This window comes from Zootoca vivipara, chromosome 9 (assembly GCF_965207765.1).
Source record: "Zootoca vivipara chromosome 9, rZooViv2.hap1.1, whole genome shotgun sequence".
Classification (NCBI taxonomy): Eukaryota; Metazoa; Chordata; class Lepidosauria; order Squamata; family Lacertidae; genus Zootoca; species Zootoca vivipara.
In genome coordinates this window covers 37,053,042-37,077,598 of record NC_142592.1, presented here as the reverse complement: position 1 = coordinate 37,077,598, position 24,557 = coordinate 37,053,042, and the positions used below count along the sequence as shown (strand labels likewise).

Sequence of the window (24,557 nt, the reverse complement as noted above, 5' to 3'; positions counted from 1 at the left end):
CTGTATACATTTCACTTTATGCACTTGCAGCAGGGATGTGGGTTTTGTGGGCTGACCAGCCTCATATAACCAACATACTTAAGTCTAATTAATACACGAAGGGGTTAAGGCCACATAGTAGTAAGCTGCCCTAATAGGCTTAGCTTCCTCACTTTGGAAGGAAGGTAATAAAACCTATTATACCTCAGTCTACCAGAGAAGCTCTGATGGTGAAGAAGTTTTTAACTGGTTGCTGCAGCTAAGACCACATGGCTCTTTCAAGCCATTCTTCTGTTTCTATACCAATCATTTAGGAACTTTCACCACTAAGCAAAGTTTTACTGCCTGTGTTTTCTGACTGCTGTATGGAAAAGCACATGAACCTGACATTTGGAGAGTTTGTAAGTAACCATTTTTAACTTCACAGACATGTGATATTGTTCTATGCTGGGAGAAGAGGGGAACTTTGGAAGTCACAATGGCATATTTTTAGGGTACTTGCCCCAGCCCTGAATCTTCGCACCCAGGAATTCTTTTTATATGCCTATTTTTTCCCTTGTCACCAACAGGTTTCTCAGCAGGCGAAATAAATGTATTCTAGCAGTTGTTACAGGGTAGATACCTTGGTACATGTTGTGTATCTTCAAATTCTGTGATTTCAGATATCAGAGATGAGCACAGTGCTTTTTTCTAGAAAAAATTGTTGTTGTTGTTTAGTCGTTTAGTCGTGTCCGACTCTTTGTAACCCCATGGACCAGAGCACGCCAGGCACTCCTGTCTTCTAGAAAAATAGGTCTGGTAATAACCATGAAGTTGTTAGAGTAAGTGCCACACTTTTCATCAACAACAAAAAGAGGTGCACTGGTACTGAGTACCCCCGAGTACCCCTGTGGAAGCACTGGAGATGAGAGAAGAGACGCTGGGACTGAGGGGGTGAAGTGGCCAAAGATAACAGTTGTGGCAGTTAATTGGATGGTTTTGAAATACTCTTGTAGCAGGATTGGGTGGTGGGGGGGGAGATATAGAGAGAGGTATAGTGGAAGGAGATGGGTCAACAGATCAGAGGTGGACCATCTCTGGAACATTTGTCAGGTGGACCATCTCTGGAACATGGATGAGCGATGTGGTTCTCTGGCGTGTAGTTGGTATTGTCGGTATCTATGGCAAGGGGAAGTGTTATCAGGGACAGAATTTGGAAAGGGATAGGGGAGGACAACCCAGGTGTGTGTGTGGACAAGAATGCCTTCAGGGAAGATGGAGGCAGTGCCACACACTTGATTTGGGGACAGGAAGGTCAGTCACCCCGGCTGGGGGTGTGGGGGAGCTGAAGCGGGAAGAGAATGCGACGGGGGGGGGCTGGGAAGCAGCGAGGCGGGAGACGGCCAGATCCTTCTTCTCTGGAGCTGTCTCCGTCTGTCAGGCTGAGGCACCTTCGCGTGGCGCGATGGAGCAGCGGTAAAGAGTCAATGGTTTTGAGGAATGCTGCGAGATGGGATGGCTGGCGGCGGGGGGGGGGGGCGCCGCCACCGCCGCCAGGTTGTTGCTCCTTTTCCCTCCCAAAGACTGAGGGAGACGAGGGTGGCTTGCCAGCTAGAGAGGGAGGTTGAAGGGCGGCGAGGTGGGGGGCACGACGAAGGGGCGGGCTCTGTTCCCCACCGCCGCCGCCTCTCCCTCAGGGGGGTGGGGAGGGGAGCAGCCCGGCCCTTCCTTCTGCCGCTGCAGTACTATGACCCGCCGCCGCCGCCACTCCCCTCGCAGGGCTGTCATCGGGGACAAGGAGACAAGCCGGGAGCGGCGGGAGAGCAGGGCCGGCGCCTCTTCCGAATGCACCTGGCCGCAGCTCCCGGGCTTGGCGGAGGAGGCGGCGGCGAGCGGCGGCGTTGAAAGAGACTCGGCAGCCCGGCTCCTCGGCGACGCCAAGGCGCGCAAGAGATGCCCGCGGCAGGACTCGCAGCTCGGCTCGGCTCCAAAGGTCCTCCGGCTGCAGCAGCAGCAGCACCGCAGGCGCTTGTGGCGATGGAGCCTCGCCGCTGCCCTTAAGGGCCAGGAGATGCAACAAGGCGCAGCGCCGGGCAGCCTTCGACCCTGGACTCCATGCGCGTCTTGGCCCGGGAGCTCCGCCATGGGGAGCCCGCTCTGGCACCTGGTGTTGCTAGGCGCCTCTGCCCTGGCTGCAGGTTGGTCTCTCGCGTTGTGCGCGCGCGATCGCTCGCGTGCATGTGAGTCCCTTTCGCCCGCATCAATTTTCTCTTCTCCAGTTATTAGGATTAGCAGGCCTGCAGGTGGTAGAATAGGATTTTCTCTGAAGAGCTGATCCCGACGACAAAAGTTAACGTGCAAGTTAAAGCCGGGAGTTGCTTCTCTCTCCCCCTCTCCCTCTCTCTCTCACACTCTCTTCGCTCGCCTCGAACAAAGCTGCAGGGTTGGGACGCCTGTCAGTAACCCAAGAAGCGCCTCTTGTAGCCTGCTAGAGAGAAAAAGGGGCTCCTAGTCTTAACTCGGATCAGGAGCGCTTGTCTCCTCCCCTCCCCTTTTAAATGCCTCCAAGGTAAATGAGATAACATTCGCTTTTCAAACAGTTGATGGCTCTTCCGTGACTTCAGAAGAAAGTGTTAAAAAGTCAAGCGCGGGGCAAGAGAGGCTGAAAACCAGACTGGTTCATCCCACGAGCCAATTAACACATATTGCAAATACACACACCAAATCCCGAACATTTTCAGCACTTGGCTCAGAAAGCATCATCTTGAGAAATGGAAATTTAAAAACACAAAACATAGAGCTATCCTTAAAAGCAATTAGAGGCTTTGTATTTTTCCTTCCAGATTAGAAAAAAAATGTAAACTCTGGTGCAATGGGCATTTGTCTCATACATCTAACACAAGTCAGTACAAGCTATAATAAATAATAATTGGTATCTATTATAAACTATTTCCCATTTTGTTTGGTAAATCAGCTGCTCAAGGTAACCAACTGAATTATATGGACTTTTTTAAAAAAAAGCTAAGAAGTTAATCTATTTAAAAAACATAGGAATAGGGAATTTGCTTTTCTCAAATAGCATGTACTAAAAAAAATGTTTAAGTAACAACAGGGCAGTTCAAGGCGAATGTAGGTAGCATGGTTTGCAGATGTGAACCTGTTCCCTGATGGTCTTGTGAATAAAAATGGTCCTGAATTCAAAGCATCCATGGGCGTAGCTGGTGGGTGGTGGTGGTGGGGCAGCTGCGCCCCTAAATCAAGTAAATAAATAAAAAAACTAAGTAACCAATTCTGTTGCAGATAACTTGGTTCTGCTCCCCCTAAAATAAAGCCTGCCCCCCTCCAAATAAATCCTGGCTACACCCATGAAAGCATCTATGAACAACTTGTGCTTTTGCAAGTCACAAAAGTTAAATGCCACTGGCTTGCCCCTAGAAATCATGTGAATTGTTTCTTAACAGTTTCAAGAATGACACAAAGTTAAGAAAGCAACTTTTGTGCAGCCACATTGCTTTGATCTATTTCCCCCCTATCAGAACTAAACAGGACAAGGACCAGATAACATGCTGCAGAGGAAAACTATGCACCAGCACTTCCACCTGCAGTTTATTTTACTATCATTTATCGGCATCCTACTCTGAGGGTAAAGCTGAACACATACATTCTTTCTGAACTGATTGCTACTGTTGTTTATGTAATGTGAAAAAAGAGCTTACAGATCCTACAAAGAGATAAACACCTGGACTGGACTGATCCTCACAAATGCCATCCCATGGTGTCTGCATCATTGTCCTTTGACAAAAAATGGCACATTCCCTAATGTGAATGGGCCTAGAGCAAGGAGAAGATGAGATAAAAAGCAGAAAGGTAACATTCATTCACACTTCTATGGCAGGAATGGGTGTTGATTGGCCTTAGGATAACCTAGCCTGGTGTTAAATAGGTGGGACTGCTTTTTTCACTTTTTGAAGTTTTGTGGGGGGGGGGGTTACTTAAAACTATTAACCACCAAATAATCTAGTTTCAGCTATTGTCAATAGAGAAAGAGAGTTCACTTCCAGTGACCCGAGAGGATAGGGATAGTGTGCATTACATGATATTTCTATTATGTAGTAAAACATTCATAGAAGCCAGTGATGAGGAGATATGCCTATTTCACAGGTGTTTCTTTAGCCTGAAATGCCTGATTATGCATATTATTAAAGTAACGTTTACAGTCAAGTATTTTATTTTTGAATTTGTTATATTTTAATATGAGTGTCATACCATCAATTTGTAAAATGGATAATGAGAAATAAAGGAGGCAAGTATATTTTGGCTGAAAAATGCTGCAACAGGAAACATTTGATTTAGCTCTGAATGTTTTACAGGTGAGTCATGCCGTACCGTGTATGCTCTTGTCCATTACTACAGATTTTTGTTCAGTGGCATGTGTACTAACATAGGCTGGAAGGTAGTGTGCAGTTAACTATAAATATTAAGAGAAAGAGAGGCAAAGAGCACAGGACAGAAAATGCCTTTAATGGTCTCATGGCTGACAGTGTAAAAATACTTACTTTCCAATATCTAAGCTTATTTTCATTTTGCAAAGTTCTAGTGACAGTATAGTGTACTTTACAGAAAAACATCACACAACATGAACTGAAGTTATCTATGTCTTTAATATTTTTTTCTCTTTACTACTTTTTACAAAACCAATTTACATTGTAAATTTCATAGAAAATACTGTTAAGTTAGTCTTAAATTGCCTCCACATGCAGTTTTCTCATTGACTCCTCTGCAGTGAAACCCACCACCAATTAGGAAACTAAAAAACAAACAGAAATAAATGGGAATATATTTAGACTTGGAAAATACTATATTTTCCTGATAGTATGAGAAGATGATTCAGCATTTTTGTAAGATTTCATTATGTATAATTAAAGCAGAGCTGTCAGACTAATCCAGCACATTTTCAAACTGTAATTTGCCACTTCAGGAGCTAGATATTTGGCTCAGAAAGTTAAGTTGTATCCCAGATGCACAGTGTATAGTACCTGTTCAGACTCATGAATATGCATTCGTGTTGTTATTTTTGTTTTTTTAAAAAACAATATCAAAGCACTTTTCTCACACCAGTAGTAGAAGCATAATGGAGAAAATTGCTGCAGTAAACATTCACCAGGTAACTTGACTACGTACATTGCATAATGAGACTGAAAAATCTTAGCAGCCAGCATGTAAATCAAGCCAATCTATCTTGGCCTAGGTGATAAGACACATTATAATAATACTTGCTTCCTTACTTCTCAGGGGAGCTGTGCAGATTAGTTAATGTTTGTACAGCACTTTGAAAAGGTCTCAGTGTTACTATGTGACTTTTACAGTTGTATTTATTTACTTTTGTTGGCAGAAGTGTGCATTATACATTTGAGCTTACCCTGCAGCCTAAAAATACTTTTTTATTATCCTGATCCTAAACATATTTACTTAGAAGTCTCATATATTTCAAATTAGCTTACTGCATACTGCAAAGGACAAGAGTCACAAGGTGATAGCAACACATGAAGAGGGGACTAGAGGAAAAAGACCTCTGCAAATGTACAAATAGAGGAAATAGTTGGTCCATCATAACGTCACAAGGAAGGGAATCCAAAGAAAAATAACTTAAAGGGGAAAGGGAGTAAGACAAAAAAAAAGCTTAGGTTTGTAGATCAAAAGAATAAATTGAAAAGGAAAATCTGAAGAAGAGGGAACCTGTGGGATGAAGCAAATATTGGTGACGGTATGTATTAAAAAAAGAAAAGCTGAAAGATATACCAGAGCAGTAGAATGTAAACATTTGTAAACCAAAAGAAGCTGTAAATGAGTATGTTGAAGAAAATGAAGGCAATGGAGAGGCAAAAGAATAAGAGTGATATGATCAAAATGAAAAGCAGAATAAACAAGCAGAGCAGCAGACTAAAGAATAGAGGCTGCAGATAGAAACAAGAAAGAAGGACATATCAAGAGAAGGAAAAGTAAGGAATTAACCATAGTATAGCCTAGAGAATAAGCAGATGAAATTACAAGAACTAGTAGTGATGTGAATAATGGAAAAAAAGCACAGAGCAAGTGTGGCTGCTGGTCTCCAAGCAATGTTTTTTATGGCTCTCAAAGATACCACTGGATTTTGCAACAACAACAAAAAGGTTTTTGTAAAAAGTAGGCACAACATGGCAGTGGCCGGAGTTCAGAACTGTAATGAGGATGCAAATCATATCTTCCCTGGTCATCAGATTGATAATTTGATGAGCGGAGATGGAGTGATAACCTCATCAATGGATCTGCTCAGATGGAGGCGGCAGCTTTGTGCCTTTATGAGTGTGCAAGCATAGGAGCCAACTCCCTTCAGCTCCCCCCCCCCAATATTTGAGGGTGCTGGAACCAGGGGCGGAGCTAGGGGGTGGTCCGCCCTGGGTTCCACTATGGGGGGGTGACAGTCGGCGCCCCACCCAGGGACTCCCAAGGCGAGCCCCTCCAGCCTCCCGGTAAAAAGCCCGCTCGGCACGGTGCGGCACGTTGCGCCCAGTGGACTATCTACCTGGAGCCTGGACGCTCCGTTTAGAAGTGGGGGCGCACAATTTCCCTCTATGTAGCATGCATGTGCAGTGGAATGCTGCGCATGCGTACAACGTAGAGGGGATTGCACCCCCCATGACTTTAAAACGGAGCCTAAATGGAGCGTCCAGGCTCCAGGCAGATAGCCCACTGGTGTGGCGGGCGTGCTGTGCCAGTGGGCTATCTACCTGGAGCCTGGACGCTCCATCTAGGCTCCATTTAGAAGTCGCGGGGCGTGCAGTCCCCCTCTATGTAGCACGCATGCGTCGTTATGTAGCGGCGGTGCCCCCCCCCCAGGTGCATGGCAATTTGTCACCCCGGGTGTCACGGAGGCTTGCTACGCCGCTGGCTGGAACCCCCACAAGTTGATGAGCATTGCCATTCAAATGGTGTCCATGCGCCATGTCATGTGATCAATTATGTGGAGCGGGTATGCCCCCCCATATTTTGTTCAAGTTGGCACCCCTGTGTGCAAGTGTGGAGTGGCCAAACTCACTCCACATGTGGGTCCCACTCCACCACTGGCATGTGGGTCCCAGAAGGTTGGTCACCTCTATATATAATCTGTGTACCCAAGAAGAAGGATTAATTACTTCACAGCCTAGCAATAGAGAAAAAGATGAACAGCAGGAGGCATGGAAGAAGCTTAATTCAAGAAAGTGAACTTCAGTGGGGAAAACAGTTTGAAAAATTGAGCAAAAATATATGGAGTAGGAAGATATGCATTAAAATTATAGTCAATATTAAACTGATGGAGAAGGGCTAAAAAGTGACAAGTATCAAGAGCTGAACCAAGATCAAAGGAGGAAATAAAAGAACCAGAAAGAGAACCTGAAAAAGAGTGCCTTGAGAAACAGGAATGAAACCAAGACAGAACATTAGCATGAAATCTTAAATGATATAAAGAACCAATAAAACAAGACTAATACATAGCATCAAAACAAAAAAACCAAATCTAAAAGAAGGGGCATAAAAGAAATACCCTGAGATTTAGCATTCAGTGAATACTAAATAATAGTTCTCCTTAGTTCTATCCCACCTTCTTTTGCACTGGGTCTTGCATGTTCCACCAGAACATATTCCCTTGGGCGGTGTCTCAGGATTTTATTCTGCTGCTACCTGCCCCTTTATAAGAAACTGTTCTACTTCTGGGTAAGATCCACCTGTGAATATATCCCTGAGGGAAGTATGTCTTTGGCTGAGGCCTCTTACACCTCCATGATTTTTAAACTATTCAGAGTCTGAGTGTTTGGTGTAGGGTAGCACCTTGCTCCCAGTATATTTACTCACTTTTGTGTTTTTCCTTAAATGATCCATGCTTATTCAGTTACAAAATAACACCGTGCATCTACCGTATGAGCCTCTTTTGAAGACAAACAACTGCCTAAGGCATGGAGTGTTAAGGTCCTAGAACTAAATAAGTTATTGAGGAGCAGGGGGAAGGTGGACAATTGTTCAATATTTCTGTTTACAAAGAGCCGCTAAATAGTTACACCGAATAGTTTGGTCCAAGGCCTTTGTAGACACTCAATAGCACATTATATAGCACCTTTCAAGTGTCCAAAGTGTTTCACATAAAATAGCTCAGTAATCCTTAAAGCAGTGCTGTCAAATAGGCCAGTATCATTATCCCTATAATACAGATACAAGGTGTGCCTTTGCGTTGTCCTGAGGCTCAGAATATAAAAGCTTGCCTAAGGTATTATATCCTTTGTGGGTCCAGTAAAATTTTAACTGTGCCTTCTTGTTTTATTGCAAAGTCAGAATTTTAATTATGTGTTAGGTACAGTTGGTTGATAATAATTTATGCTAACTTGGTTTTTAATTATTACACTTTTTCCTACATAGGACTGAGCAGTGTTGTTGAAGCTGGATCCCACTGTGAGAAAGCGTGCAATCCTCGAATGGGAAATTTAGGATATGGGCGTAAGTTGTGGACAGATACAAAGTGTGGGGACAACTCCACAGAGTTTTACTGTTCCTACAGTGAGAATGCAGACTTCATATGCAAGCAGCCTAAGTGTAGCAAATGCAACTCCAAGCATGCCTATCTGGCTCACTCACCTTCTGCCATGGTTGACTCACCCTTTCGGCTGCCATACACATGGTGGCAATCAGCACAGGGGGTGAACAGGGAGAAGATCCAACTGAACTTGGAAACTGAGTTTTATTTCACTCACTTAATCATGGTGTTCAAGTCACCAAGACCGGCAGCCATGGTCTTGGAGCGATCTCAGGATTTTGGGAAAACATGGAAACCTTACAAATATTTTTCCACTAACTGCTCAGCAGCCTTTGGGCTGGATGATGATGTAACCAAGAAAGGAGCAATTTGCACTTCTAGATACTCCAGTCACTTCCCTTGCACTGGAGGAGAGGTGAGTTAATTAAGATATCAAAAACTACAAACTAGATTTATTTTGACTCTAGACTTTCGTTTTTTCATGATATTTGCATGCCACACTAAACCAGTGGCCCTCCAGATGCAGTTGGACTACAATTTGTATCATCCCTGCCCATTGGCTATGTTGGCTGGGGCTGGTGGGAGTTGAAGTCCAACAACATCTTGAGAACCACAAGTTCCTTATCCCAGCACTAAATAATGATTTAGTTTCAGCATGATGCGCACAAACCACAATTATCGTTGGACTTGTACACTCCCCTTTCTTGTGCAGCTGAGAGGAGGAGTTTGGAAGCTTTCACTCCTGCATTTTAGTTAACCGCAGCATTCTGTGCCATCCAAAGTGGGAACTGTGGTTAACCATTAACTATGGTTTATTTCCCAAGTCAGTTTCAGAAACCACAGTTTCTTCACACAGTGCATAGTTAAACTACCATGAGATGTAGTGATGGCCATGGATGGCTTGAAAAGATTAGACAAATTCATTGAGGATAAGGCTACTAACTAATGAACACTGTGTACAACTTCGAAGATCAGAGGCAGCATGTTTCTGGATATCAATTGCTGAGGAACATGAGCAAGGAAGTACAACTAAACTCATGTCCTGCATATGGCTTCCCATTGGCATCTGGTTGGCCACGGTAGGAAAAAAGTGCTGGTCTAGATGGGTCTTTGGCCTCATTAAGGAGTGTTATTTTTATGTTTCTAATGCTGTCTACAGTTACTGTTTCTTCTTTGTGCAAGAATGGGCCACAAGTGTTTGGACAGCAGTGGATATAGATACAGATGGAGTATAGTGTTATGTTTTCCAGTATATTTTTGGGATTGTGGCCAACAGAAGCCACCCATTCTGAGAATGCAGCCTGCCCCTTGTGAGGGGAATACAGGTCTCACCTGCTAAATAAGGATAGAGTTATTACACAAATTAAGATTAAGATTAAGATATCTTTATTGTCATTGTCCCCTTGCGGGAACAACGAAATTACTCAGTTGCTACATCCACTCCGATAAAGCATTCCGCATAATCCAAAATTATAAAAACCTAATTAAAAACAGTAATATAATACAAAATAACAAGTAAAATAAGATGACTTCAAAGTCCAGGCTTTCCATTTAAGGCCAAAATCGCTCTAGAGAAGAAACTGTTCCTGAGACGGCTCGTTCTTGCCTGCATAGTTCTATATCTCCGTCCCGATGGCAGGAGCTGAAAGAAATGGTGACCAGGGTGCGTTGGATCTCTTGATATATCTAGTGCTTTTTTATGGCACCTGGTGGTGTAAATTTGTTCTAAGGTGGTGAGTGAGCAGCCAATAATGCTCTCTGCTGTTTTAATAATTCTACACAGCCCTGCTCTGTCCTGGGAAGTACAGCTTCCGTACCACACACATAAACCGTATGTGAGCATGCTCTGTATGGCACAGTGATAGAAGGCAAGCAGCAGCTTTTGTGGAAGATGGTTTTTCCTTAAAATTCTCAAAAAATACAGTCTCTGCTGCGCCTTCTTCACAAGCCCCCTTGTATTAACACTCCAGGACAGATCCTCCTGTAACTCAATGCCTAGAAATCTAAACGTTGTTACCCTCTCCACACAAATTCCGTCAATCAAAAGTGGCTGGACCTCGTTCTTCTGTCTCCTAAAGTCCACCACCAGCTCCTTTGTTTTCTTTGTGTTTATGAGCAAGTTGTTGACTCTGCACCACTCTGTCAGTCGCTCCACCTCATCTCTATACTCAGTTTCACCCTCCTTATCAGAGATGAGCCCGATCACGGTTGTGTCATCTGCAAATTTGATGACCCTATTTCTAGGGTGGGCAGCGACACAATCATACGTATAAAGAGTATAAAGGAGCGGACTAAGCACGCATCCTTGTGGTGTTCCTGTGTTAGTCCTAAGCATGTTAGACATATAAGGGCCCAACCGGACCCTCTGGGAGCGATCTGAGAGAAAGTCCAGTATCCACCCACAGAGTGATAGTGGGAGCCCCAGATTTCCCAATTTAGTTATCAGACGTCGCGGTAGAATGGTATTGAATGCCGAGCTGAAATCTACAAAAAGCAGTCTGGCGTAGCTCCCCCGCTGCTCCAAATGTGCAAGAACAGCTTGGAGGGCAAGACAAATGTAATGGCTATAGGTGTTCTGAGTGCTAGACACACACACATCTTTTTCCTTGGTGCCATGAATGGGGGTGTAAAGGAACTACTTCGAAGCATGTTCTCCCTTCCTGATGAGCCACCTCCATTGCTTACCTTTGTCCTTGCAGCCCCAGTTGCATGTGTGGAGTTGAGGATCCTCTGGGTGATGGCACCTGGTGGGTGTTGATACAGTATCTGTACAATGGTGAGAAGTCGGGAATTAGACATATTACTTGTTTATAAATTTAGTCAATTGATTGCTTCTCCTTGGTTGTTCGTGTTCATTGTTTGTGCAACTTCGGTGCAAAGTGCTCCCTTTGTGTAAAAATGCCAGTCATAAAAATCCCAACTTCGGTATTCCTAGTTATGTGCTCATGGATATAGGAGATGGAATCCCGACTTGTACAGCTTGTTATCAAAAATCTTGCTCACTTGCTGGGTCCTCTAGAATAACTGGCTCCAGACTTTGTTGAAATCCTTTCCTCCATTGTGACTGTGGAGGAAGAGGGGGAAGCCATGGGCAGTCATCTGGGGATCTCTGTTTGGAGTGTTATGCCACTCTCCTTTGCTGCACACCATTATGCCATTGTTACATGGTTGGGACTGACCCCTGCTCTGAGGGAACATAGGATTCTGACTAATTTCCACTCTTCCGTGACCACAGGTGTCTGTTCTGCCACTTCAAACTTGTGCCAGAGCAAAGGTATTGCTATGGTGACATAGTGTTGTGATCTGCCAGCATGAGAAAGTTTAAGACTAACCTCATCCTGCCTTATGCATAAACCAGGCCACAAACTGTTACAGAAAGATGTTCATTTAAGATGTCAACATTGTTTCAAGTTTTCAGGAAGTGTTGAGTGCAGGGGGCTTGGAGATCACACAGATTACATATTAAAGCACTCTGCATTTTAACACTATTTGTATTTATTTGCAAAGTAGTACCAGAAGCTTTTTGGTGACCAGATGGCAGGACTGCAGATTTCGCAAACATCACATTTAATTTATTACAGCCAGCTACATTCAAGCAATTACTTGTAACTGCCAATAGTAACATGTACCTCACATTAAACAACACAAGAGGTTATTGAGCTGTTTTGAGTTATGGAGGACGTACTCCTACTCATAGTAGTACCTAATTTCAGACATCTGGAAACAGTCATTCATTCCAGTTTAAAATGCACAGTTATCACGAACTGTCCAGCTAAAATGGTCTCATGCACTGGTATACTGTGTTCATTCCATGTCTAGCAAAGTGTTGGCAATATATAAGCATTAAATCACAGTTTCAATAATAATAATAATAATGACGACGACAACAACAACAACAACAACGATAATAATAAATCTTTAACGAATAACTAAGGTTGGTTTTAGGCAGTAACAGCAAAGCATGTATTTATGCTGCATATAAATCCAAATGCAGGACCCCTCCCCTGGTTACAGTTATATGGGTGTACACCTGTACAAAGTTGTAAGGCTCAGCAGCATAGGCCATTAGGTATAAAAGTAATAAGAAAGAGAATCATAGCTAGGATATAGAGTAGCTGTTTATTATTTTTGCAATAAGTTAAAGGGGATTAGGGACCAAAGCATTAAACACATCCCGCATTAAAAGTTTGAGTGCTATTAGACTCCAAGCAATACAAAAATTAGAACCTTCATCTTTCCCATCGGTCAAAGGAAAATTAATAGCTAAATACATTTTCCTCATTCTGAAACATAGATAAAAAGAGAGTATAATTATTTAATCAACTTTTGCAAGTTCTATGAAAGTAAAGTTTTTGTGTGTGGAACTGACTGGAATGCAGGATAAAGTTCCTTATTGGATAACTATATTTTGGGGAAGGTTGATTGCTTGAATCATGTTGCTGCTGACATGGAAATTCAGAAGGCTCCAAAATATTTAGCTTGCCAAAGTTGCAGAAACTTGTAACATTCAAAATTATACTACTGAGATGTACAACAGCTTGCCTATTTTGGCATTTTTGCACAAGTTGGTAAAGCAACCCTGAATTGACTGGATCACACCAAGCTCTAAGTTGGGGGATCCTTATAACACAGAGATACAGAGGTGCATTCATATACAGTAATGGAAATCTGAACTTGCTTCACAGTCTATTTTTGAGGCATAAAGTATTTCTTAACCCTCCTTTTGTTTCCTGTCACATCAGAGCAGCAGGAATGGAAAATGCAGACATAATCTGAATGAATTAAACTACAGTAGTCACAGAGGCAGAACCAGATCTTTTGAAGGTATCTCCTATATTCTTGTGAAGTCATGAAGTGACATGAAAGAATCACTTTTGATTGTAGATCCCAGTCCTGAAAGAACCATTTTCCTGCTTGTGCCATTAAAAAGTTGAGTGGCCACAGCTCAAGGGGAAGATTATCTGGTTTTATGTTTTAGGCGCAGCGAATGAAAAAAAGCCAAAACCAGCTTTTCATTCATGGAAAGGGTAGTTCAGGGGTCGGCAAAGTTTTTGTGGCTTGGGCCGGTTCATGGTCCTGCAGATGCCACAGTGGGCTGGAGTGTGCATGCACACGTGCACACGCTATTTCCGTCGCTCCTTCTAGCGCAGAGGAGGTGTGTGCAGCTTCCCATTGGCTGCAGGAGCTTCCTGCAGCCAATGGGAAGCCGGCCAGCATCGCAGAAGGCGGTCCCTGCTCTGCTCTGCGCCAGTTTAGCGCAGCACATGGGAGCCAACAGAGGGGTCCCCGAGCGGGTGGCAGGGGTCCATGGGCCAGTTAAATGACTCCCATGGGCCGCTTGTAGCCCATGGGCCTTAGGATGCTGACCCTGGGGTAGACCGAGCAAGAAGGAAAATCAAGAAGGAAGCCATTTCATCTTTTCCTTTGATAGTTGCAAAAAAAAGTAATGCATATCATGCTCTCCTTAACAGTACAATCCTAAATGAGTCTACTCTGAAGTAGTCATATTGAGTCAATGAGGCATACTCCCATACATAAAGGACTGCAGACTAAAAGGGCAATCCTATCCATGTCTATCCAGAAATAAGTCCCATTAAGTTCATTGTGGCCCAGTGCTCATAAATAGGTGTAGGGATGTAGCCTTAGGCACTTAGGTGTATGTACCAGCTATTTCACTATATGTATAGAGATCATTGCTTCATAATAGCAATTAGGTTGTTTGAGTGCAAGCTTGTCAGAGACCACATTTCAACAAATTTATTTCATTCCCTCCAGCAATTTTCTTTTAAAGTCTTTTGTTCTTGAGAAATAGAGGAAGAGGCTTTTATTTGGGAGGGAAGACAAATTGAGTTAAGTTAAGCCTTAGTTGTGTTTAGACAAGACCCACTTACATAAATAGAAAATCGTAATCAGTTAAGTTCCATTGATTTCACTGGGTCTACTCTTAGCTTCACAAAATATGGATCCAACCTATTGTTTATTTATATAGTATCACCAGTGTGCATAATGCCTTCCAGAGTACAAATTCCTACCCCAAGGAGCTTGCAACCAAAAATTAAACACAGGTAGTGAAAGCAGTAGTGTCAGTTGCACATACATATACTTAGCTACTGGCTGATGCTGCAGTCCTATACACAGAAATGTGGAATCTTTTTCTACCCAAGAGCTGCATTCCATCATGGAGAAGCTAATGGAGGCCATATGCCAGAGAGAGGTGTGGCCAGATGCAAAAGTAGGCACATCTGACTCTTGCCTTGTACAGCAGGCTAGATTTCAGGTATGCTAAATTTCAGCAATGCCATAGATATAAGAGACTTACGATAGGTTTCATGAGTCAAAACATCCTTAGTCACTATGCCACATGAGATCTCTCAAATAATTTTGTTCTCCACAGTGGCCTTCCTTCCATGGGAGTCCAGGATGGTGAACATAAGAATACAGTCCATACAATAATTTTTAAACATCTTTAAAACATCTAAAACCAGGCATACACAAGACATTGCCAGCTGCTGGAATTCCCATTGACATCCATGTATCAAAAGCCAAGGGGAACTTTCAGTGCATGGGATAGACACACCTCCACTGGAAGTGAGTTCCACACCTTGGGAAGCACCAAAGAGAAGGCCCAGCCATGAGTCGTTGCCCTGCAAACGATACCCATCAGTGGTCTTACTAACAGGGTCTCCTATGCAAACCTCAAAGCATGGGTTGGCATGCATGTGGTGAAGATGCTATTGTTGCATGTCTAGATTCTCTGGAATGCATTTACATCTGTAGTGAACAGATCATAGTCTTTTATTTTATCGACTAATTTATAGACTCCCACTTTACTGAAAGGCAGCCAATTTCAGACTATGACAGCAACATACAAATCTATAATGTTGCCGAATAGTTTACAAAAAAAAAAAAGCAAGAGAATAATGCCACCAAACAAGAGAAACTCAGGTAGGCAGAATTAAAATATCCAGACTGACTGGGATTTCAGCCAATGCTCAAGACACTGGGAATAATAGGTTTACTCTCGTGGAAAGTGCCTTGGAATGTTTAATGGCTGCAATATGTTAGACTCTTGGCTCAACATCTCATCACAAACATGTTGCTTGGGAACAAGTTCAATGCTCAGGAAAAGTATGTGATGCTTGTTGACCTGCAAACTGAAATTCCTGCAACACCTCATCTAGTTCTGAAAGGGTCTTTAACCTGATGTTGTACAAGATGCAATAAAGTTCTAAATAGACTTGCTGTTTTAGCCCTGGGGCACAGAGCTGTTAGGATCTCTGCCCTCGCTGTTGATGAAGTTCCAATTGCAAGTTTCTGGATATGATGCAGACCTTCGGACTGGAATAGTGAGATATTTGAGAACCAACAGCTGTTCCTGGGGCATCTTTGAAAGCTTTTAGACAGGTCTGCAAAACCAATGCTTAACTAGTATGGGCAATACTGATGCAACTTGCTGAGTAAAGGAGGTTATTTGACCAGTTACCTGAATTAATCTATTGACACATGGGTCATTCACTTCGGCTGGCTATAGTACTGCATGCTTCTGGCGTGCCTTTTTCAAGCCTATTTACCTAGGCTCAATCTGAAGGGTTCTTATATGCATTTCTACTTTCCTATGGTTTTCTCCCACTTAAATGCCCATTCTATTCCTTTACTCTCCAATTGCCTGTGTAGCACTGACTTTTAAACCAGGGTGTGCTATTAAATCAGCTCCTAGAGTTTCTTCACAGAATGTTTAATGTTACAGTAGGTACAGTTGTATTTCTGCAAATAAAAAACTCTTGGAACAGTTACTACCCCAAGAGGTTATGGGCCATGTAGGTGTATGGAAGAGAAGCAGTGATTATTTGATATCCAAGTACATGACTAAGTAGATTATGTACCCATTCTCAACTCAAACATTCATCAAAAATCCAAGGAAAGGGCAAAATCTGAAGAATCCCAATACAAAACTGTGCACATAAATGGGGTTATAAAAAGGCAACTCAACCCCCTCCACAGCAACATCTTCCTAAAAATGAAAAACCATAATAATAAAGTGACAGTATTTTACAAGCAACAGAAACAAGGAAATAGGGGATGTGCCTACCTAGAATACATGAAATAAAAACAGTACAAAAACATTTAAACACTGTATAAGTGAACTTCTAGGTCATGAAAAGTCTTGCTGAAAAAAACTCAGCTTTTAATGTGCAACATTTGTTACTGTTGTTGCTAGCTACATGTCCGTTTTGCCAGCTTCTGCTGCTGTGTGCTATGCTCAGAGGTGTGGGGGATATTCTGGGGAGTCAGCCAGTTTTTCTAATGACTTTGCCTCTGAACAAGAAAGCAAAGCAGCTCACTCGCTCTCCTGCTCATTCACTCTTCGGCTTAGTTTTGGGACGAAGTTCAAGCTTTGTTGGTCTGACATATATCAACAAGTAGTGAAGGCATGCCAAATCCAAGGACATAAATCTTTGGGGAAGGGGGAAACTTGCCTGAGGGGAGAGTATTTAAATATCATCTTTCTTGCTGATGGACCAAAAGGCTTCTCCATAGTTCAGGGTAGAGTGTGTTTACTGCTATTCCCATGGAGCACAATTTCTTTGAAAAGAAAGGCACATGATTAAAGTGCTATTTGAAATGAAGATTTTGCTTTTAAATGTGGGTACCTTGTCTCTATCTACAAAGATTTGTGGCAAGGAAACACTTAACTGTATTTCTATATGCATCAATTAAGCATAGTAAGCATATGGAGACACTTTAAAATGCTTTTTATCATAATTAAAATATGGATAACCCAGTTAAGCCCTCTGGCAAGCATAGTTCAGCAGGTGCAGATTCCCCGTCACTGTGGCTTCATGCCAGGAAAGTCTGCCCTTGTGAATTTCTGCCTGTCACACAGCTGTTAAAAGGCATAAAGCCTCTCTCGGTAAAATTTAGCAACGCTAGATGTATCAAAACTCCTTATTTTTGTGTGGTGAATAAGAGCCATGTAATCTTAATTATATATGCATGAAGCATATAGTTTTAAGAATGTAAAAAAAAAAAACTACCATTGGTGTGGAGCAAGTGTCACTATAATGTAGTTCCAATGAAAATCTCACAGTGAAGCTGCTTTTAGGGCTAGGAGGGAAGTTTCCATTGATGTGAGAGCCAGACTAGATGATCCTGAACTGATGGCAAACATATCCGTGTACTGCCATTGTCCCCTCACCAACCATCATAAAACCTGCAACACACCACCTGTGTGATTTGTGAGAAGACCATAATATCACAGAGGCTAAGGAGTTCCATTTGTTTTCCAATGTGCTTTGACCATTTGCCCACTTCCTTTCCTTTTTTCATTCTTAATTTTAAAAAAAATCATATAATTTGGCGACCTCTTGGTTCAAGATATAGGGGTATAGGATTGAGGCTGATAGAGAGAAGCAGGCTGTTCCGGTATCTTGGAGAGACAGAGAGCTGGGGACAGGCTCCATTCCCTGAGAAAACTGGGACCAAATTATGGGTTCAGAACAAAGTCAAAGTGCCTGGGGGGGGGGAAAATCCATTTACCTCTCGTAGTATTTGCTTTATAAACATTACTAGAATGGGAAATGCAGTGTCAGCAAGACACAAGTGGCAGCTGTTTCAATGGTCCTTTTGTCATATTGATTGACTGCCATCATGGATATAAAATACGTAATTTCAGAGATAATTTTTTTTTAATGCATCTTCTGATTTGAAAGGAATTATTCACTGATTGATGTGACTGACTAAAAAGTGATTACTGGTATTTCTCTGTAGAAATTAGATGGGTTGCATGATTTCTTATTTCTGTAGTTTCTGACCTCGCACGAAGTGGGGGCTGAAGTGCACAATTTGACTATATAAAGGCAGATGGAATACCGTTAACGCTTTTCACTACAAAGACATTTGTCACTCAGAAGCCACTTGATCTGACAGCCAGACAAAGATACTGTACAGTGGAAGAGGACAATAAGCAATAGTGGTCAACTTAAAGCTGTATACACTTCCTGTGTCTTGTTAATTATTTGCAGCTTCTGCCAAGAAATATATTTGTTCTACAGGCAGACTATATGTAGGCTTGTATTTTCATTTCATTTAAGATTTGAGAGAAAATGTGCCAAACAAGTCAGATAAATCTTTGATAGTTGCAACAAGAAAAGGTTAATTAAGATGGATGGATTTCAAGTATCTTATTACTAATCATTTTACTTACGTTAGCAGAAATGTTTAGGGTAGATTTGTGATAAGACCATACATTTCAAATTGGAAAGGCCAAAGGAAAAAAAATATAAATTTTAGCTGAAGGCTATGTAAATGTTTGAGAGTTTTGTTTGGAAGAAGCAACTGCACCTTATTATTATTTATTGAATTTCTTGCCTGCTCTTTACCATGAGGTCCCAGGGTGGGTTATGATATAAAAATACAATGTTAAAATCAGCACAAACAATTTGCTGCGGGGATAGGATTCCACACCTTATCACAGAGAATGCCCTGTCTTGGGCTGACACCTGCGGAACTTCTGAGGGTGGCAGAACCACCAAGAGGACCCTTCTGCCAATCCAAGAGGATCTGTATTGAACAAAGTAGTATTTCCAAAATTTAGTCAATTTCTTTCCAGAAGAGACTCACCTGGCACCTTTTACATATTTTACTTACTTAGAAAATGTGTTTCTAATAATAGTTCTGTCTGGCATTTGGGAGGTTGTGGACATAGCATGTTAACAACTGACAAACTATTTAATGATTTTAGGTTAATTTTATGCTGGCACCTCTGTAAAGCACCTTGCATATTGATGGCGCTATGCAAATAAACAACAACAGCAATAATAAATTGAATTACCAAGTGCTAAAGTTCTCCAAATAGAGGTACTGGGGAATGACCTAACATGGGAAGCTGCTTCCTACTCAAGTCACAAATATGAAATAATTTATTAGTGATGGGGGAAATCTACTTTACACATGCTCAAAGACACCCTGTTCTTTACTGCTGCTTCTTATGACGGTGGGTTTGATATCAGTATGGAAAATATATAACATTCAGCCTACCTGGCAAATGGACAGTCATACCTGGGTTTGCTTCCCTTCTTTTATAGTTACTGTGATTTGTGATTTTAGTCAATACTTTGAACTTCTCTGTCTTTCATAAAGTGTAAATATAGCATGGAATCTGTAGTGTCATGCATGGATGGTGTGTGTGTGTGTGTGTGTGTGTGTGTGTGTGTGTGTGTGTGTGTGTGTTTCTACGGGATACTTGGAGTGGGTGTAAACAAACCCTTGCTAGCTATAAATCATAGCTGTGACTGTGTTCTTTGATCTCTTTGTGGATTCAGCGTAAAAGTGTAGAATATTAGCTAGCAGATTAATATTCTGTTAAACTGCATTCATTTTAAAAAAAGAAATTGAACATGGTAGTTGAGCTTTCTTACGGCTAGTAAAGTTACTATTAACTTGTGATCATTTCTTAGACACAGAAAACCACAACTTCAATGGGGAAACCATCTCTTCCTCCTGAGATGCTGAGACATCACTGTTGCTACTCCTTAGTGAGGAAAATACTGTATATTGTGTATGTTCTCAGTGTTTATTATTATTTCACACTGAAAGCCTGGCAGGTAACAGACAAGGCACGTAAAAGACTTAACCAGAATATATAATGTAGGATTGTTCCCTTGTCTAGGAAATTTATATGGTACAATCTAGTCAACTTGGTCTAGCTGGATAGTCAACATCTTGAAGAAGTGCCCAAGTTATGCTGGCATTGCTGAATTTCTAGAATAAGAAGTATTGTCACTTCAACAAACCAGGAAGTCTATCCTGGAACCTTTTCTGTTGTGTCCTAAGTACATGTATAAGAGTTGATTCTGTTTTACTCAGTATTGTGAGAAAAGCACTCTACACATGCTCATGGCCACCATAATTACTTACCATGTACAGTACAGTTGTCTTGACTACAAGTTCTCTGGCTAAAGGTTGCTGGCTTGATGAGCAGAATGTTTTAGGATTTCCTAGGCTTCTGCTTCTATAGACATGAAGGACAGTTTCTAGTTGTGTAGGTGCTGGAAGAGAAAATTAGAATAATTTACTACACTAAGACTTAACAAAGTGTGAGCAGAAATATATTGTTCTAGGCCTGTTATTTGTGCGCAGAGTTATAGTGGCAGAACACCCTTTGAAGTAGAAGTGCATAGCTTTGATAGGTCCCACATTTATTCACTTAACGTGAGATGTATATTTTACTTTAAAACATTTAACCAGTCTGGTTCTTAATACATATAATATATTTTTATTGCTACCAGTTCAGTTTCTTGGAAAAAAGTTGAAAGCATCAGCCACTGTTGCAGCTTTTACATTATGGAAATTCTCCCCTTGGGCACATATGTTTTACCCCCTACCCAATCACAATTTCTACAAATCAATGCAATTGCCAGCTGCAGATTTCCATAACAGTTACTGGGAGGGTGATTGCTTTTAACTTTTACATCCCACTATAAACAGAACTTAGTTGGCCCAATAAAATCTCCCACTTGAGCTTTTCATATAAGAATAATAAAGGTTAAAAGCTCATCGCCATTGTGGGTACTTTCTATAGGAAAACTGTGCAATTAATGGGTAGAGTTGGGTGCAGAGAAAAGAGGAATGTGTGTGGTTGTGGCAAGTAGGTGGTCTTTAAAGTATGTGTACTGTGAACTTTTTGCCCAGTTTTTGCTGGATCGTTCAAAGCTCCAACTGAGGTCAGAAGTAAACTATATTCTTTATCCATGTACAAAATTGAAACAAAGCCAGGAAACTAGAGTGGAAATAAGAATGAAGCAGTGTACTAGACCACGGCATGCATATCCACATGAGCCACAGACAGATTTGGAAGAGATGGATGCCCTAGTCCTAGTGGGACTTCTACTCTAGATAATTGGTTCCCAGACTTTGAACTAAAAGGACTTTATTATTGTTGTGGTCCCTCCTTTTGTCCACATTGCCTGACCTGAGCATTCCTAACTCTATAATCAGTTGTACTGTATTGTCCTCAAAAACCAATAAGGAACAGCCAAGGGCTTCATGAACATACCTGTACATATTTTAGATTCTATGGACTAGATAGAATATAAAACTTACAATTCCAGCCAATTTGTTTTACTAGTTTACTTCATTCTGCATATTTTTAGGTTTGAAAAGTGCTAGTTATTATTCAGCAAGTGCTGTTTGGCCTTTAAAAGTAAATGCACTATTTGTGTCAAGCATGATATAGTATATAATCTGCAGACAGGTCAACATTTAAAAAATGCACTGGTATGTTCAAAATGAATTATTTCATTTCTCAACATTCTCTTCCTTGAAAATTTGATCAATACCAGAAATAACAATAAGAAATCTAAGATACCATTTTAGTTTATCTTTAATCAAAGGAAGCTAGGGTGCCACTTTTTATTGCACTTTTCTCAGCCTGAATTTTCCATCATCCACTGAAAAGGAAATGAATGTCTAGAACTTGGATTGCATCCAAGCATTTTTTTTCTTTCATATCTGAAGGCATCTCATGTTCACAAACTGCTAAAAAGTCATTGTGGTCAGGGCTGTACGGCACTTAAATTTGAATAAATAGAAGAGCCTACAGATGTACACATGTTGTGGCGCTGGGATTCTTTGAGTTTGTGTTCATACCTGCCTGATACAGCCTTATTCCTGGATAAGTTTAAAAGGTTTGGCATGTTATAGAAAGGGAAACAAAAGCCTTTTGAAATGTGTTACTAATTATTTAGATCCTCCATCAAAAACTCAACACTTTTACTCATGGTAAACACAGCTCGTGTGCTCTGTTCTCTCACTGCCTTTCCCAGCCGAACTTTCCCCGTTTCAGTTTTAATGGTCCTTTAAAGGGAGGTTATTATACTGATGCGGGTGGCACTGTGGGTTAAACCACAGAGCATAGGGCTTGCCAATCAGAAGGTCAGCGGGTCGAATCCCCGTGACGGGGTGAGCTCCCGTTGCTCTGTCCCAGCACCTGCCCACCTAGCAGTTCGAAAGCACGTCAAAGTGCAAGTAGATAAATAGGTACTGTTCCAGTGGGAAGGTAAATGGCATTTCCATGTGCTGCTCTGGTTCGCCAAAAGTGGCTTTGTCATGCTGGCCACATGACCTGGAAGCTGTACGCCGGCTCCCTCAGCCAATAACGCGAGATGAGCGCCGCAACACCAGAGTCGGTCACGGCTGGACCTAATGGTCAGGGGTCCCTTTACCTTTACCTATTATACTGACAATCAGTGGAACGTGTATCCAATTTCATATACGTACAGATGGATACTTGATGGACAGAATACCACATAGTTATGCATCCAATGAGGATTTTTTATTTTGCTTGTTTTCTAATGCCCTGCTCACAGGCACCAAAACATCCAGTTGCAGTTGTCTCTGCCCCATTGGCTGCTGCGACTTTTGGCATGCTGACAAGGTTCACAAAGCAGACTGCTTCCATTCATTTCAGAAATGTAAATGCTCTAAATTCTAAAACCTTTTCTGCTCCTTTATAACTCCTCCCCAGCCTCCCAATCTCTAAGTGAAGTCAGGAAGTTCTAGAAGGCAGAAAGATCTTGGCCAGGAGAGAAGCTTGGATAAAAAGTACAGTGGGTTTAGACATGATGGTCCTGGAATCAATACCACAAATCAGTGGCAGCCAGAAGACGCAAAAATGACAGTCCAGTGAGGTGGTGGAATCAAATACTCAAATAACTAATGCTTCACCCTTAATAAAAGGAAAGGCTTTTGGCAAAAGATTATCAAAGCTCTGTACAAGTCACATCTCCTACTTTAAAAAGAGAGTATAAATGATTTTGACTTCCCCCTGCCCCAAATACGTTGGCTGTGCATAATGAAAATGAGAAGCAAATATATTTGCTGAATGCCTTTTTGCCACTTTTCCCCTTTGCTAAATTACCTCTGTGATTGTCACTTTCAGAACTGCTTTGGAGTGACCTTTTTAATACGCATGACATGAGCATTAAACATTTCCATGTTTCAAAAGCAAGATGTGTTGCAAAGTTTAATACAGAGAATATCTATATCCCGTTGGATGTGACATCTCACTGAAGCTTCACTGCCAGGTGTCAAATGAACTAGTATAGTTGGAACAAATTTTAAGTAACTAAAACCACCTCAAGACTCATCTGCACTGTACTGCTTAGTAGAACATTAAAATGGGTGACTGATTTATCTTTTTTCTGATCTACAGCCCTATGGTTTTATAATATGCCCAAAGAACAAGAAAATAACAAAAGGCAAATGTGTCAATATTGCACAGTGGAGTCATCACTAAAGAAACGTTTGCTCTGTGATGAAATTATACTCCACAGCGTCATAGACAGGATAGCATACAGCTGGAGTATGATGACAGTTTACTCCTTGTTTCATTCACAGGTGTTTCCACAACAGCACTAGCAGCCTTTCCTTGGGGGTAATCAGGTTCTAAAATCTTCACATTGCCAATTCCAGAGGTCAAGTCATATATTTTTCAGTCAATTAAATTCCAGGAAACTTTCCAGAGCTTGATGTAGTTTCATAGAATTGTAAAGTTGGAAGGGACCCTGAGGGTCATCAAGTCTAACCCCCAGCAACGCCGAAATCTCAACTAAAGCATCCATAACAGATGGCCACTTGATAAGTGATGCCAGCAGCCTTATGTACCCATTTTTTAAGACTCCAATTGGCACATCTCTTTATTATTCACTTACTCTGTCTTGTATATTATTTCCAGGTTATATACCGAGCTCTGTCACCACCCAATTCTGCTGATGATCCTTACAGTCATGAAGCTCAGGCACAGTTGAAGATCACTAACCTTCGCGTGCAGCTGCTTAAGCAACAATCCTGCCCTTGCCATAGCAATGACATGAATGCAAAACCTCCAGAACTAACCTACTATGCAATCTATGATTTTATTGTAAAAGGAAGCTGCTTTTGTAATGGTCATGCAGATCACTGTGTGCCCATCAAAGGATTTAAGCCTGTTAAGGCAGCAGGAGTCTTCCATGTGGTAAGTTTATGTTGGGATAAACCTTGCACAAAGTCTCAAGTATAG

The 24,557-nt window shown here is 41.7% G+C and overlaps 1 protein-coding gene and 1 long non-coding RNA gene across 5 annotated transcripts in view; one reads left to right on the top strand and one right to left on the bottom strand.

The window, feature by feature from the left end:
* Window positions 1–1,690: 1,690 nt before the first annotated feature.
* The window catches only part of NTN4 (netrin 4), a 41,300-nt gene continuing 18,433 nt past the window's right edge, over window positions 1,691–24,557 (top strand). For 2 of the 4 annotated variants that reach the window (XM_035128088.3, XM_035128086.3), the window contains exons 1-3: window positions 1,691–2,156; window positions 8,386–8,915; window positions 24,234–24,512. In XM_035128088.3, the coding sequence (XP_034983979.3) occupies window positions 1,706–2,156; window positions 8,386–8,915; window positions 24,234–24,512 (1,260 nt within the window). In that variant the 5' untranslated portion in view covers window positions 1,691–1,705. The remainder of the gene's footprint in view (window positions 2,157–8,385; window positions 8,916–24,233; window positions 24,513–24,557) is intronic. The other 2 variants (XM_088651876.1, XM_088651875.1) reach the window with 1 other exon arrangement.
* On the bottom strand, window positions 4,601–20,548 carry LOC148684600 (uncharacterized). The gene is made up of 3 exons (XR_015945830.1): window positions 20,417–20,548; window positions 11,186–11,266; window positions 4,601–4,765 (listed from the first exon to the last, which is right to left on the bottom strand). It is a non-coding gene; the product is annotated as an uncharacterized LOC148684600 (long non-coding RNA).